The sequence below is a fragment of the Mus caroli genome, chromosome 12 (assembly GCF_900094665.2).
Source record: "Mus caroli chromosome 12, CAROLI_EIJ_v1.1, whole genome shotgun sequence".
In the NCBI taxonomy this organism is placed as follows: domain Eukaryota; kingdom Metazoa; phylum Chordata; class Mammalia; order Rodentia; family Muridae; genus Mus; species Mus caroli.
In genome coordinates, this window is record NC_034581.1 from 69945183 (window position 1) to 69959016 (window position 13834).

A 13834-nucleotide genomic window follows, 5' to 3' on the forward strand; every position below is an offset into this window, starting at 1 on the left:
CTGTCACCTCTAGTGACACCTAGAAGCCCAATTCCATGGCAGCATCCCCTGGCCTAAGAGGACAGTCAGAGTGAACTTCTCTCTGGTGGGTGTGCCCTTCACTGGGACAGCCCTTGTTTCTTGGATAAAGAAGGTGTCTTCTAAGCCTCTCGGGGGAACACAGACAGCTGGTAGGTCCTCTGTCCTACAGAAGAACCCTGTCCTACGCAGGCTTGTCTTTGGGACTTCAGGACTCTGCCAGTGTGGTTAAAATTTCTTCTCTTCATTGATAGAAGTTATGATTCCCTCCAAGCTTGCAGGGGTCATCCTAACACCACACCAGGACAAGATCCCAGTATTCTTGTCACACTTATATACCCTGACTTCTCCTCCATGTGTGTAGATTCATGCCTCTCTTCCCAGTCCACACCCACTGCCAAGTACCTTCTACCCATTCCTCTGGTTTGAATTATCCAGTAGCTCCTTCAGTACAGACCTTCATCCCTTCCCACCAGAGAAAGTCTTTGCCCTAATTCCCATCTAGAACAGAGGTTCTTAATGTTCCTAATGCTGAGATGCTTTAATGCATTTTCTCATGTTGTGGTGACCCCCAAATCCATAAAATTATTTTTATTGCTACTTCATAACTGTCATTTTGCTACTGTTATGAATCATAACGTAAATATCTGTATTTTCTAATTGTCTTAGGCAACCCCTGTAAAAGGGTCATTAGCCCTCTTAAAGGGTCATGACCCACAGGTTGAGAAACCACTGGTCTAGACTATATGAGTTTGTGGGAACTGGTGCTGCAGCTCATTTGATAAATTACTACCCTTGTTGGCACAAGGCCCTGGGTTCAATATCCAGCATCATAAAAATGGGTACAAAGGCATATACCAAAAAACTCAGCCCTTAGGAGGCAGAGGCAGAAGCATTAAAATATAGGAAATAACAGACACTAGTTGAGAAGACAGTGTAACAAAATAACACCCTCCTTGGGTCCTCCATGAGGCCTCCTGGCTAGGGGAATCTGTTCTCCTCTGGCAAGGAGGAGCCAGCATCCCCTCTGCAGGAGACCTTCAAGAGCACTCAGCGGATTGTTCCCATTCTAGGTGTCTGTGTCTCTGCCCTTCTTATTAGAACTGTGAGTAAGAATAAAAGATTCGCCACGGTGGCAGAGTCAGCTTTTTAAGTGACTGGCCTGCTCTCCTAGTTACATCATAGACCTGGTTTTCAGTTTTGCCTCTTCAAATGCAATTTCCACACTGTGCCCAAAGGCCTTTGTCCATACTTTATAATTAACTAATGCCACAGACCTCAGAGCTACCACTCTCCTTCCTTCATATCTCTCAAACATTAGGTATGAGATAAGGTATTAATGAGCACAAGTCTTTCTGTGTGTATCCCATAGAAGTTCCCATCAGGGAAACGTGAGCCATCCTGCTACTGCAGCTTGCATATTGTCCTGACAACCATCATGACTGCCTGCCCCACCGTAGTTGAAACTCCCCAAACATAGTCATATGCCCTTTGCCATTACCCTTAGATCCATTCTTTACCCTCTTTCAACCTGCTTCCTAGAAGCTAGGCCAGCATTTATGGAGGACCATAAATGGAGGACTGGGTCCCCTCAGTCTCTGCTTTCCCATGATTCCTGTTTGATTCAAGTGGGTTGGAATAGTCCCCACTCTTCCCATGTCTGTTGGGCAAAGAGCCACCTAGTCCTACCAAAATCCACAGCTTCTGCAGGGCACTTGCTCCTCTCCCGGGCTTCCCTTGGTATTTGATGATCACAGCCTTTCCATCACATTACCCTAAGGTTGACCACTACTTCCAAAGCACCAGTGTGTCACCCCTCCTTGTTGGTTCAGTTAACTCTGGTCCAATGTGTCACTTATTTCCTGACAGAGTTGTAAGTAATGTTGTGTCCATCCTTCCTGAAACTGAGGTGAAGAGGACTGCCCGTGCCCCTAGAAAACCCAGAGGAAGGTCCTGGAGATGGAAGGGACCCCTGAGCCATCCATGATCAGCACCCATTGCTAGCAGAGACAACAGCTTCTCTACACCTTTCTGTGCAGCAACTTCCTCTCCTACCAACACATCTGCTGCCTCAGGTTGGAGTGACTTCCTCTCAAGTCCTTTGTCCTCAGACATTAATCCCAGCATACTAGGGCTTGACCACAGTCTCAGCCTTCGCTCTGTAGATCTTCATGGACTCCCTAATTCCTGCTTCAAGGAGCGCCCAGGCCTCCCATCGTGGACCTGACAGTGGCTACAGATGACAGGACCCCCTGGGACTCATGCTGTCATGAGTCATCTGTGTCCCTCACTAAATATGAATCCCAAATTAATGCTTCAATCAAAAGAACCTCAGAGTTCCCAGTGCTTTCCTTTATTGTCACACCAAGCAAACTAAAAGACTTTTCTGAAAGTTTGCGTGGATCCCGATGGCAGGGACCACACTTTATTGACATCGTACAGGTGCTCCTGGCATATAAAAAAGAACAAAGATTAAACTCAACCCCCGCCCCAGATGCCAAAACTAAAAATGTTTGCATAAAATTGGAGTTTAAAAAGAAGGTCACAGAATCAGCTGCTGTAAGACTTCAGAGAAAGCAACCCAGCGACAGGCGAGCACACCTCCCCCTCTGGGCAGGCAGGGCCATCTTACTGCTGCAAACACTCCGGATTCTGAGCCTAATAAAATGCCATTTCGATTTAAAATACACTAAACAGGGAAGGGCATTTGTAACTGGTCACCTCACTGTGGCTGTGGGGGAACACTCAAACGGGAAATTTAGTCTCTGGTGTTTTTAAACCTAAAAGATAGCTCCTAATTGTACTTTGTGAGGGTGGCTGTTGTTGTCATTGTTGTTGTTGTTGTAATTGGCAAGCAGACACTTCCATAAGGGACTTGAGGGAACTTAGAGAATTTTGTTTGGGAGATGAATCAGCCACATCAAAACCACCTTTTCCTAACAGCCTGGGCCGTCCTTGCCTCTTGTTTAGGTAATCACTTGGTTCAAAGGGAAATGGGTTGCTCTCTGTAAGAACACCCGCGAATGGGCGTCCTTGTGAGCCAGGAAGAAAGCGCTTTGGTTTTGATCATCCTTTGCCCTTTAATCATAAATCCAGGCCAAGCTCAATGGCAGGATGTGGGGATTGAAAGGCTTTCCACCGCTTAATGACATCCAACTCCTTCAAATAAAGGCACAGTAGCAACAGAACCTGGGAGAGGGTTGCAATAGACAATTCACGGTCCAAAAGTCAAGCAAAGAAAATCGAATCTGCAGTCGTCTGCACCAGAGATTATTCTGGGGAAGGGCCACAATTGCTTTACATTTTCAGTGTTAAGTGTGCGTGCGGCACCTGAACCTTGTGCCTAAGCTACATAGAAGAAGGCAGGTAACTTGGGCTGGCCCAGATTGAATGCAGGGGATAAAGCAGATATATTCCTGGAGCCAGTGGATGTGTGAGGTTTGGGTCACCAGCTGTGACGACGCTGGCTTCAGATGGTCTCACACTCAGTGGTGGCAGTGGAACACGCCCCGCAGTCACATCGGACAGCCATCGGGTAGGTGTAGAAAGGATCGACTCCAGGGGCACAGTTAGGCAGCTTCACTGTCACCTGTCTGGTCTCGTTGTAGGTACACACTCGATGATAGGCCTCAATGTAGGGAGGCTCCAGGATGGGTTTCTATCCCATGGGTAAAAAACAGGAAAAACATTAGAATACAGCATCCGCTTCCTGTTCTTGGTGCCAGTCATCACTGGCTGGTTACTTACGTACTGACTCCTCCCACTACGAATACACTCCCGAAAGCAGGAAGTTACTTTGCTCATTACCATGTCCTGAGCTTCCATGAAAGTCCACAGAACACAGGATGCACTTGGTAAATATTTAGTAAATGAATAGCTGGTCTCCCTTCTCCTACCATTACCCCTACAGAATGTTTACAACACGAGTGAGCCTTTTAAAATACAAGTCAGTCCTGGCTCGCCTCTGCTCAAACCCCGGTAGTTTTCCATCTCCCTCAGGGTAAAACATCACAGACATTAGGATTCTTCTCAAGTCCCTGTATTTTCTGCCCGTACTCTTACTTCTGACATGTCACCTATGGCCCTGGTCTTGCCAACACAGTCTCCAGCTCCAGTCACAGTGGTCTCTGTGCTGCTTCAGAACCCAAACTGAAGGTCTTTGTATCTGCTGTTCCCTCTGCCCAGAACACAACACACACACACACACACACACACACACACACACACACACACACCTCTATCACCAAGCTCTTAGGATTCTGTTCAAATCTCACCCGATCCAGAGCAGCATTTTCTGATGCTATTTTAAATCGCTTCAACCCACCTCCAAAGCCCTGGTGCTCCCTAATCCCTTCCTGTGTGGTTTTAGTTTAAGGGTTGGTTTGCTATGTTTGTCCATTTCCACATGCCAGCTCCTGTATCTTTGTGTGACATCTCCAGTACCCAGCCAGCCTGGTACCCAGGACGTCTGCAAGAACTACTTGTAACTGAACCCACAAAAGACAGCAGGGCCAGGGAGCTTCCTGAATATTCTGCTCTAATGGCTGGAGGGTTAGTTCACTTCCTCCCGTTGCCTTTTATAAACCTTGACTTCAAAGATGATTCTGTTAGAGAAAGTAGAGATCAGTAGAGAGAGACCCAGAGTCTGCAGTCAGCCCCACTGTGCCTGCTTTACTGATGCTGGAGACCTGGGCAAAGCTCTTAACTCTTCCAAGCCCTTGTTCCCTCTTCTATAAGGAAAAAAAAAAAAAACCTTTGCTAGCATTGTCATGGAGCTAGATGAGGTGATGTGTGCAGTGCGCAAGCCCTGGCAAAAGGTCAGGGCTCAATACAAGTAGTCAATGGCTCTTATGAGCACAAGTATAAGGATGTAGTAACGAATCAATAACAATAGTCTTTCAGGGAACAGTCCCTTTGTTCCAATCCAAAAAATAATAATAATGTTAAGTAGAGAAATCAGATAGATGATACATAAATCTATACATAGCTACGTGCTTAGATGTATGCACAGGCATACGCGTATATAGATAATGCACACAGGTACATAGAATCAAGAGATATACATATATGCATGCATAAGTACATATGTGCATAGGCACACACACATACACATGTGCGCGTGTGTACACCTATAGATGACAGGCAAGCCAGCTCAAGATGAAATCCAGCTTCAATATTATAAAAACAGAGACCTGTCCTTCTACAGGGGCCGGGAGGAGTTCAGTTTCTCTCTCCATTCTGTCTTCTGACTCTCAGCATGCTGGGATTCTAGAAAAATTGCGTACTCAATTAACTTTGTATTTTAATTTTTTTATTTTATAAATCTGTCTCATGCAATATTTGGGGTGGGCTTAGGCCAAAAAAAAAAAATTGTGTTACTGATCTGAATTCAAATTTATCTGAGTTTCCTAACTTTTTTTTTTAATTTCACTTCACTTCAGATTGGGGGTAGGGTCTGAGGTGGAAGGGGGTTAATGGTGTTTTGAGTTGGTTGGTTGATTTCAGCTTGGGGAGGTTCTTTTGGCTTTAATTTTGCTAAATCTGCCATCTTTGAAGCTCAGGTCACTGAGACGTCACCATTTTCAACAAGAGTCAGCTCAGCTGGACACCATGAACACTTTCTAGTTAAGCCAGCTTTGAGATGTATGCACCCACTCTAAATGAAAGGACAGACAGAACTGGGTCTAAAGGGACAGACCAGATCTCACACTGGACTGGGACAAAGGGAAAACAGTCGTGGCAGAGCCTGGGACTACGTCTCTCTCAGCATGCAGCTTCCGGGTTCTTCTGGGTAACTGCCTGACTTCCTCACAGCTGAGAAAATACAGGAAGGAGATGTGGTCACAGGTTTGGACCAAAAATTCATTTCCAAGGTTGCACTGACTCTCTCTGACTTCGAAGCCATTCCCTCTCGACTCCTTCCCTGTGATCTCTACAATGGGTAAATAGTAGCACCCACCCTCCTAGGGATGGCTCCCAAACAGAACCATGGAAATTACATTACCAACCTCAACAGTCCTCTGGAAGGAAGCATCATCATGGTTTTCAGACCATATGGAAGAAGCCAAATAATTGTGCAATCAGCTTTTTAAAGCTCAGAGGGCAGGGCAGGTATGCCAGCTTCCCCTCCATCGTGAAACTGTGAGCTTGAAATCAAGGCCCTGTCCCTGAGGACACTGCCACCCAAGCCCCTTGGACTACTCACCTCCCAGGTCTCGCAGCGGCCCCAGCAGGCATCTGTGGTGATCCGAAGTCCCCTGCAGCCTGGCTTCTTGGCCATGAAAGTGAATTCCCTCACAGCACAGCCCACAAAAGTGTGCAGGTTCCCACTGGAGCTGCTGAGGACAGAGTCCGGGCCACCCAGGAGAAGGAGGGCCACTGCACCAAGGACAAGGTATACCAACTTCATGCTATTCCCCGGGGAAGAAAAGGAAACAAAATTGAACATACCCAACTGCTCACGGTGGTGCCGCCCACCACTGTGGTGGCCCCTCTCAAAGAGGCCTTGCTCTTAGCACTACAGGAAAAAGAAGATGAGCCCAGGAATTGTCCAACTCCAACAGCTCCCTAACTAGTAGATAGTCGATAGTTCTCTCTAGATACCCTACCCTCAAAGCAGTCTCCGGCTTTTCCTTGGTGAACTCCTGGAGCTGATCTATACATAAAAGGAATTTACCTGATGAAAAATAAGAGGCACACCAAAAGAAATGTAGAGCCTAAAATAGCACACATCCCTTCTTTTCACCAGGTCCAGGGTATGCAGGTGTCACGTTAGAGCTTAGCACATATATGTGCTTTCAGTGTCATAAATGGGGAATGAATGGGAGAGGAAGATAAGTACAAATAATGGTGTGTCCTGGGTGTGTTGTGGCTAATCCAACCTACCATACAGGAGGCATTGTAAAACCTGGTGCCTGATGTGGTAGCCACTCATAAAATGTTTTCTATACCCCATAGATTACCTCTGCCCTGTGTTATGCAAAATCACAAGCTGTGGCTCAGTCTAAAAGCATTACATCCTCCTATGAAGTCTATTCTTGGTCCTTTCTGGTTAGTAGCACACAATGCTTGCCCACTGTACAGAACACACGTGGACATCACGTGTGTATCATGTCCCAAGTCAGTGCCACTCAAGGAGAGCTACATTTCCAAAGCTGTTCCCTCAGTTCCTACTGGTATGGGATGTTGTCATTCAGACACCATGGGCTTCTGCTCAGGAGGAAGGAAATGAGTGATGGAGAGACACTTACCTGATCTTGCTGGAATCAACTCTTCTTGGAGAGCTGACACTTGTACCCCCAGGCTTTCAAAAGTTGCAATGAGTGGAGAAAGTTCACTCTGGGTAAGTGTCTCTCCTTTCTGTTATCAGGCTGCCTGATTATTCAAATATATAGGGAAGGTCTTGTCAATCAAGACAGAAGAGAGGCAGATCCTTACAGGAACTACTGAGCACATCAAAGCCCCGGAGTATGAAGCCAGTCTCTATTTTCCAAAACTGATTCACTTCAAGGGTGGTGTTTTGTTTCTTGACATCACCGAATGAAACAGAAAGTTGCCTTGGTGGGGGGTGACATAATCCCGGGGAGACAGTCAGAGGTAGTTCACCTGGTTCTTGAGAAGAAGCGCCCAGGGACAAATGGATCAGAGTTTCCCTCATAGTAACCATGGCCTGCCTTTGAGACAGTAAGCCACCGGCAACTTCTGGCAAGTCTTTTCCTTATACTTACAACACTGAAAAACAGCAAGACAATAATTCTTACCTGGAAACAACATGGCATACCTACTGACAGACAAAAAAATAAAAAAAAAAAAACTTTGAAAGTCTTAAAAATCATTTGACTAGTAACATTAACAAAATCTTTAAATGAATCACTCAGGCAAATACAGAGGTATTGGAAATAATTAGCTTCATATATGGGAATTAAAGACGACTTTAAAATTTTTTCTATATACTTTTAGGGATTATTTTTTTTACATGAGTCAGGTTTTTGTTCTAGAAAGTCAGCTAGTAATATGCTTTTAAAATTAAAGTAAACCAATATTTATCTATATGTGCTGCATCGAAGGACATTCAATGATGCTTTCATGAAAATGTCTTATATTCCTGGTCCTGCTGAACCTAAAACAGCACAGTCCTTCTTCTGACCAGTGGCGTAGTTTATATTCTATTCTACAATAACAGCATGGAAACGGGTTAGAAAGCTACTTGTCTGTGGCCCTTCTTCTGGGTGTTCTAAAAAGTAAATGAAGCAGACATCTGTGCCCTCGGGAGTTTACATTTCACAGCAAATCACGACATACCCAAGAGAGGTTCGAGATGCATATTAAATGACCGGTGACACAAAATAAAGAAATTAAAGTATGTCCATTTTCTACACAGAAAGATTATTTTTTCTTTTCTTTTTTAATTGGACATTTTATTTATTTACATTTCAAATGTTATTTCCTTTCCCAGTTTCCCCTTGGCAACCCCCCTATCCCATCCCCTCCTTACCATGCTTCTATGAGGGTGCTCCCCTACCCACCCACCCACCCATCCACTCCCACCTCACCAGCCTAGCATTCCTCTACACTGGGCATCAAGCCTTCACAGGACCAAGGTCCTCCCCTCCCATTGATGCCAGATAAGGCCCCTTCAATCCTTCCCCTAACTCCTCCTTTGGGGTCCCTGTGCTCAGTCCAATGGTTGGCTGAAAGCATCCACATCTGTATTGGTCAGGATCAGGCAAAACCTCTCAAGAGACAGCTATATCAGGCTTCTGTCAGCAAGCATTTCTTGGCAACCGCAATACTGTCTGGGTTTGGTGTCTACATGTGGGATGGATCCCCAGGTGGGGCAATCTCTGGATGGCCTTTCCTTCAGTCTCTGCTCCAGTCTTTGTCCCTGTATTTCCTTTAGACAGGAGCATACTAGCCTGTGATCTCACAAAATACAGCCAGCCAGCCAAGAGCCCCCCTCTCCCTCAGTCCCCAGCTGCCTGGAGTACAACATGCTCTGGTACCAGTACCTTGTCCATTCATCACTGACAGCCCAATAATGACCTCTGCAGTTACCAAGGCTGTTTCCACATGGTAGCCAGAATCTGCTGGACCCTGGCATGCATTCTCCTCAGCTCTTCCGCCATAATGTAAAGAATTCTGAAAGGACCCTGATATAGCTGTCTCGTGTGAGGCTAGGCCAGTGCCTGGCAAATACAGAAGTAGATGTTCACAGTCATCTATTGGATGGAACACAGGGCCCCCAGTGGAGGAGCTAGAGAAAGGACCCAAGAGCTGAAGGGGTCTGCAACTCTATAGGCAGAAAAACAATATGAACTAACCAGTACCCCCAGAGCTCATGTCTCTAGCTGCATATGTAGCAGAAGATGGCCTAGTCTGCCATCACTGGGAAGAGAGGCTCCTTGGTCTTGCAAACTTTATATGCCCCAGTACATGGGAACGCCAGGGCCAAGAAGTGGGAGTGAGTGGGTAGGGGAGCAGGGTGGGGGGAGGGTATAGGGGACTTTTGGGATAGCATTTGAAATGTAAATGAAGAAAATATCTAATAAAAAATTGTAAAAAAAAAGACATTAAAAAAAAGAAATGCAAAAAAAAAAAAAAGAAAAGAAAAAGAAAAAGAAAGAAATGGAGGCTCAGTCACTTTTTAACTACCTACTTCCTTAGCCTTTAACAAGACAAGAGCTGGGTTGTTAAAGGCTATTGGGTTGTTTGGCTGTGTTCCCTTTCCATTTTCAGAAGCAGATATTGGTGGCTTCAGTTGTATCTCTCTCAAAACCCCAGAACTCCAAGTGCTCCACGTGGTTTGAAAGAAAATATTTGGAAGCTCCTGGAGCATGTTCAGTAAGCCAACACCTTCACAGCAGAAAGGGGAGGTCAAGGGATGGAGCTCACCCACTGGTGAGTCCAGCTTGTTCCCAAGGCAACGGTGTGCTTGAGACACGCACCCTGTCTCCAACAGAACTGCCTTCTTTGTATGTTTGTTTGTTTTTATTTTGTTTTGTTTTGTTTTTTGTTTTGCTACTTATAACATCTATGAAGTCAAGGACCTCATCTGGGTCATTCACTAAATTCATTGTATTGCCAAGTTCATAGAGGGAACCAGGTATGTGGTGTTGAAACAGCAAATAATTGAGTGGGCTGGAAAGTTGGCTTGGTGGTTAAGAGCACTTGCTCTTCTTGCAGAGGACCAAGATTTGGTTGCCAGCACTCACATGGAAACACACAACCACCTGTTAACTCTAGTTCCAGATGATCCAGTGCCCTCTTCTGGCCTCCTTGGGCACCAGGCATGCACATAGCACACAAACGTATATACAAGCAAAACACGCATACACATAAAATAAAAACAATTTTTTTAGATGCCCGCAACTCCTCTTCAGACCTCTGTCATGTCATCTGTGAGATTACAGGTTTAAACTATCATGACCTTCTTGGTTTATTGTTTTGAAAGAAGGTGGGGGAGCCTTTGGGAGTTGATTACAGAAGGCTCCAAGGTAGAGACTTCAAGCTTGAATCTTTATTTTATACGAAGAGGAGAAAACCAGAAGACACCTGTGCACGTGCACCACCTGTCTCCAGCTCTGGAGGCTTTGTCATCTCAAGACTGTCACTGAGAAAGCCATCACCAGATGTAGTCCTTAATCTTATGGTTCCAGAACACAGCCATAATGCCCCTCTTTCTTTATAAGCTTATCTATCTGTGGATTCAACACCTTCTGATCTCTTCTGGCTTGGGGCAAAGGTATGAATACATACAGACAAACACACAGACACACACATTAAAAAAAAGAATAAATACATCTTCTTTCAAAGATTTGATCAAAGTATGCTTCCACGTTGCTTTTCAGGGTGTCTGCTCCTCAGTGTGTACATAAAAAATGTCAGTACCCTTTCCTTCCTGGGAAATGCGTCATGTACCCCTTCCCCCAAATTAAAAAACTGCCACTAAAATGCTGCGCCATGCCAAGAAATATTAGGCATATCCTGATTTCAAAGTTTTTAAATGTCACAGGGTGGGTGCAAAGGAATCTTAGACTAGAAGAGGCAAATCTGGGGGTGGGGGCTGTGAGGTCTTAGCAGCATTCAGAACCAGAGTCCTGGGGGGGGCTCAACTTTCTTCTCTAATTATCATTGGTGCTTTGATCTGACATCAAAATTAATATGCTTTTTCAGTCCAAGAAGCAGATAAGGTTGAAGTTTCCATTTAAACCTTAACGACCAGTTTACCATTGCTGGAAAGTGTACTGTAAGTTTATGTGACTAGTCAAGCTGCCTAAGCCAGCCACCACATTCTGGTTCATATTACTCCACAGGGACTAAGCTGACTGCACTGTCACTTGGAAAGACATCCTAGGAGGTTAGGAGCATCCCTGCTTCACCGTGGCTCCCTCTGCTCTCTCAGAATGCACATTTTCTGCCCGAGGGTCAAAGTAATTACTGCCATGCGTCCCGTGGGTGATTTAAAAGCCACAAATGAAATTACATGTTTTAAGGAACTAATAGAATCAATCACTTTCTACAAACAGATGCGAGCCAGGGCAGTCTCAGCCCTTACAAAGTTGCAGATTGCTTTTCCTATCTCTTATTTGTGAGGAAGGAAACTTCTGGGCTCACAAATGAAGATGAATAGGGAAGACTTTCAGAAGAAATTAATTTTATTGGAAAGTCAATTCTTCTTCTGACAACACTAGATATTTGTGGGACAGCTCTTGGTGTTATTGACTCAAAGAGATAACATTTGTCCTAGATGATGGTGCCGTTGCTATGGTGACTTCTTTTAACAAGACTAAAAATAATGAAGCCTGTGTCTAACTTTGCTAGGACAAGCCAAGCCTTTCTCAGAACCATCTGAAAGAAGTATCTGTCGGCTGCCACAGATTTATTTTGAATTAAGGGGCACGTCATTTAGGGACTGAATTGTTTTTATTTCCGCCTGACTCTGCCACTTCTGGATATCATGGTTCTGCAGGGCATAGCAGGCACATGTCTAACCAAGAGGAAAAAAAGATGAGTTTCATGAGTCACAAAGAAGCTTTCTTTATTGCAAGTGCATCCTGTATTCTCCTTGGAATGGGTCCACAAGGCTTCTGGGTCCCCAAGCCAGAATGGTAATTCCACAAGGAGTCTCACAGACAATGGCAAGATTGTTGTTAGCTACGCTTGGATGCAATAGAACTCTATTTGGTAGATATCGACTGTATTCAGAAAGGACTCCTGCTCTTGGCCCCATAATCTTCATGGATGTGCCTATGTGTGGAGAAGGGAAGAGGAGAGCCTGACTTCTCTGCACAGCACTCATTATACCACTTCACAGGTACGAAGCAAGAGCCTACTATGTGCCAGTCACTTTCTCCCTTCCTCAACTCACATGTATGAATCAAGCACCTATTGTGTGACAGGTTCTTCTCCCTTCCTCAATTCACAGGTATGAATCAAGCACCTACTATGTGCCAGGAACTTTTTCCCTTTCTCTTTCCTTCTCTTCCTTCCATGTTTTGTTGAGCGCCTCCCTGAGTGTTATAGTTACAGTAAGCACATGCGGTGTAGTTATGAATAAAGCTGGGAACCTGGAGATGTGCAGTCGTTCCTCGGGATGGAAACACTCCCTTCTGGAGGGACCAAAGAGGTTGTCAGATTCATGAAACTCGTGAGAAACTTTATAGACTCAGGAAACTCACAAAGCTTACAAGACTCTCAAGGCCCCTTCCCAGGTTAGATAGTCTGGGAAATGCAAGAAATGCACAGGGAATGGCTGGATTACAGCTATTAAGCAATTGTAGAGACAAGTCTTTGTTTAAATAAAGTTTTCAAGGAAACGCATTGAGCATGAATCATCATTTACCCTTATAGATTTCGTACCAAAAAGAAAAAAAAAAAAAACATTCTAAGAACTGGAATTGCCACATGGAATTAAAATCCGACTGGACAGACTGCGGGATAGCATCTTAGTTTTGCACCGTCCACACACTGACCCTCCGTGTGTCCGTGTAGAAGAGTACCTGGCACTCCAGATTCCTCTCATTTGTTTATTAGAGGTGTTTTTAATGAATGAGTTTAGATCTTTCCAGATTTGAGATCCAGTGATATTTCCCTCCTCTTTTTCTGCATAGCTTACATCCTTTTCTCACTTTCAGCTGCACTCTGGACCTTTTTCATATTAATTTGTTGGAATATTTTTATATTAAGAGTCTAGTCATCTGGATACTACTATATAATCCAACCCTCTCTAGCCTCTGTGGATATCCCCACGTGTGTTCTATGTGTGCACACATACACAAAGCCCCATACAATACACAAAAATAAAAATACAACGTTTTTTAAAAAGACAAACATAGAATGCCGTGGGAGGTGACAGAGGAAAAAAGGGTCGCTTCACCCCAGGCAAAGACTATGTGTAATGAGGGTCTTTTTCCTGTTCATTGCTATATCCCCAGTGATTGCAGCATTGTCTGGGTGACTAATTAATTACTGAAACCATTTGTTGAATGAGTCACTAAAGACACAGCAGAGAGCATGGTGAGGCTCTGGTTCCTCACAGCTTGGAACAGTGCATGCTAGGGAAGAATCCTAGAGGTTGGGGCAGCATGGGGCTGGGTGCTGCAGGAGACCCTATGGAGCACAGTGAGGGGACGGACTGGACCATCAGGAAGAGGTGACTCCACCGCCAGCTTCAGCTGATAGATACCATTCAGGCTGCACCCCATGAAGCTGAGACATTGACAAAGAAGGAATTCCAGTGCATGGACATGTTGGGGTTTCTGGTAACCACACTATAAAGGTGAAATGAGAAAAAGAGTAATTCCAGTAACTGACCTAG

At 44.8% G+C, this 13834-nt stretch overlaps 1 protein-coding gene across 1 annotated transcript; it reads right to left on the reverse strand.

Moving 5' to 3' along the window:
* Positions 1-3115: 3115 nt before the first annotated feature.
* On the reverse strand, positions 3116-7316 carry Gphb5 (glycoprotein hormone subunit beta 5). Its single transcript, XM_021179680.1, has 3 exons — positions 7269-7316; positions 6224-6428; positions 3116-3676 (listed from the first exon to the last, which is right to left on the reverse strand). The coding sequence occupies exons 2-3, from the start codon at positions 6425-6427 to the stop codon at positions 3488-3490; spliced, it is 393 nt and encodes a 130-aa protein (XP_021035339.1). The 5' UTR covers position 6428; positions 7269-7316; the 3' UTR covers positions 3116-3487.
* Positions 7317-13834: the final 6518 nt, after the last annotated feature.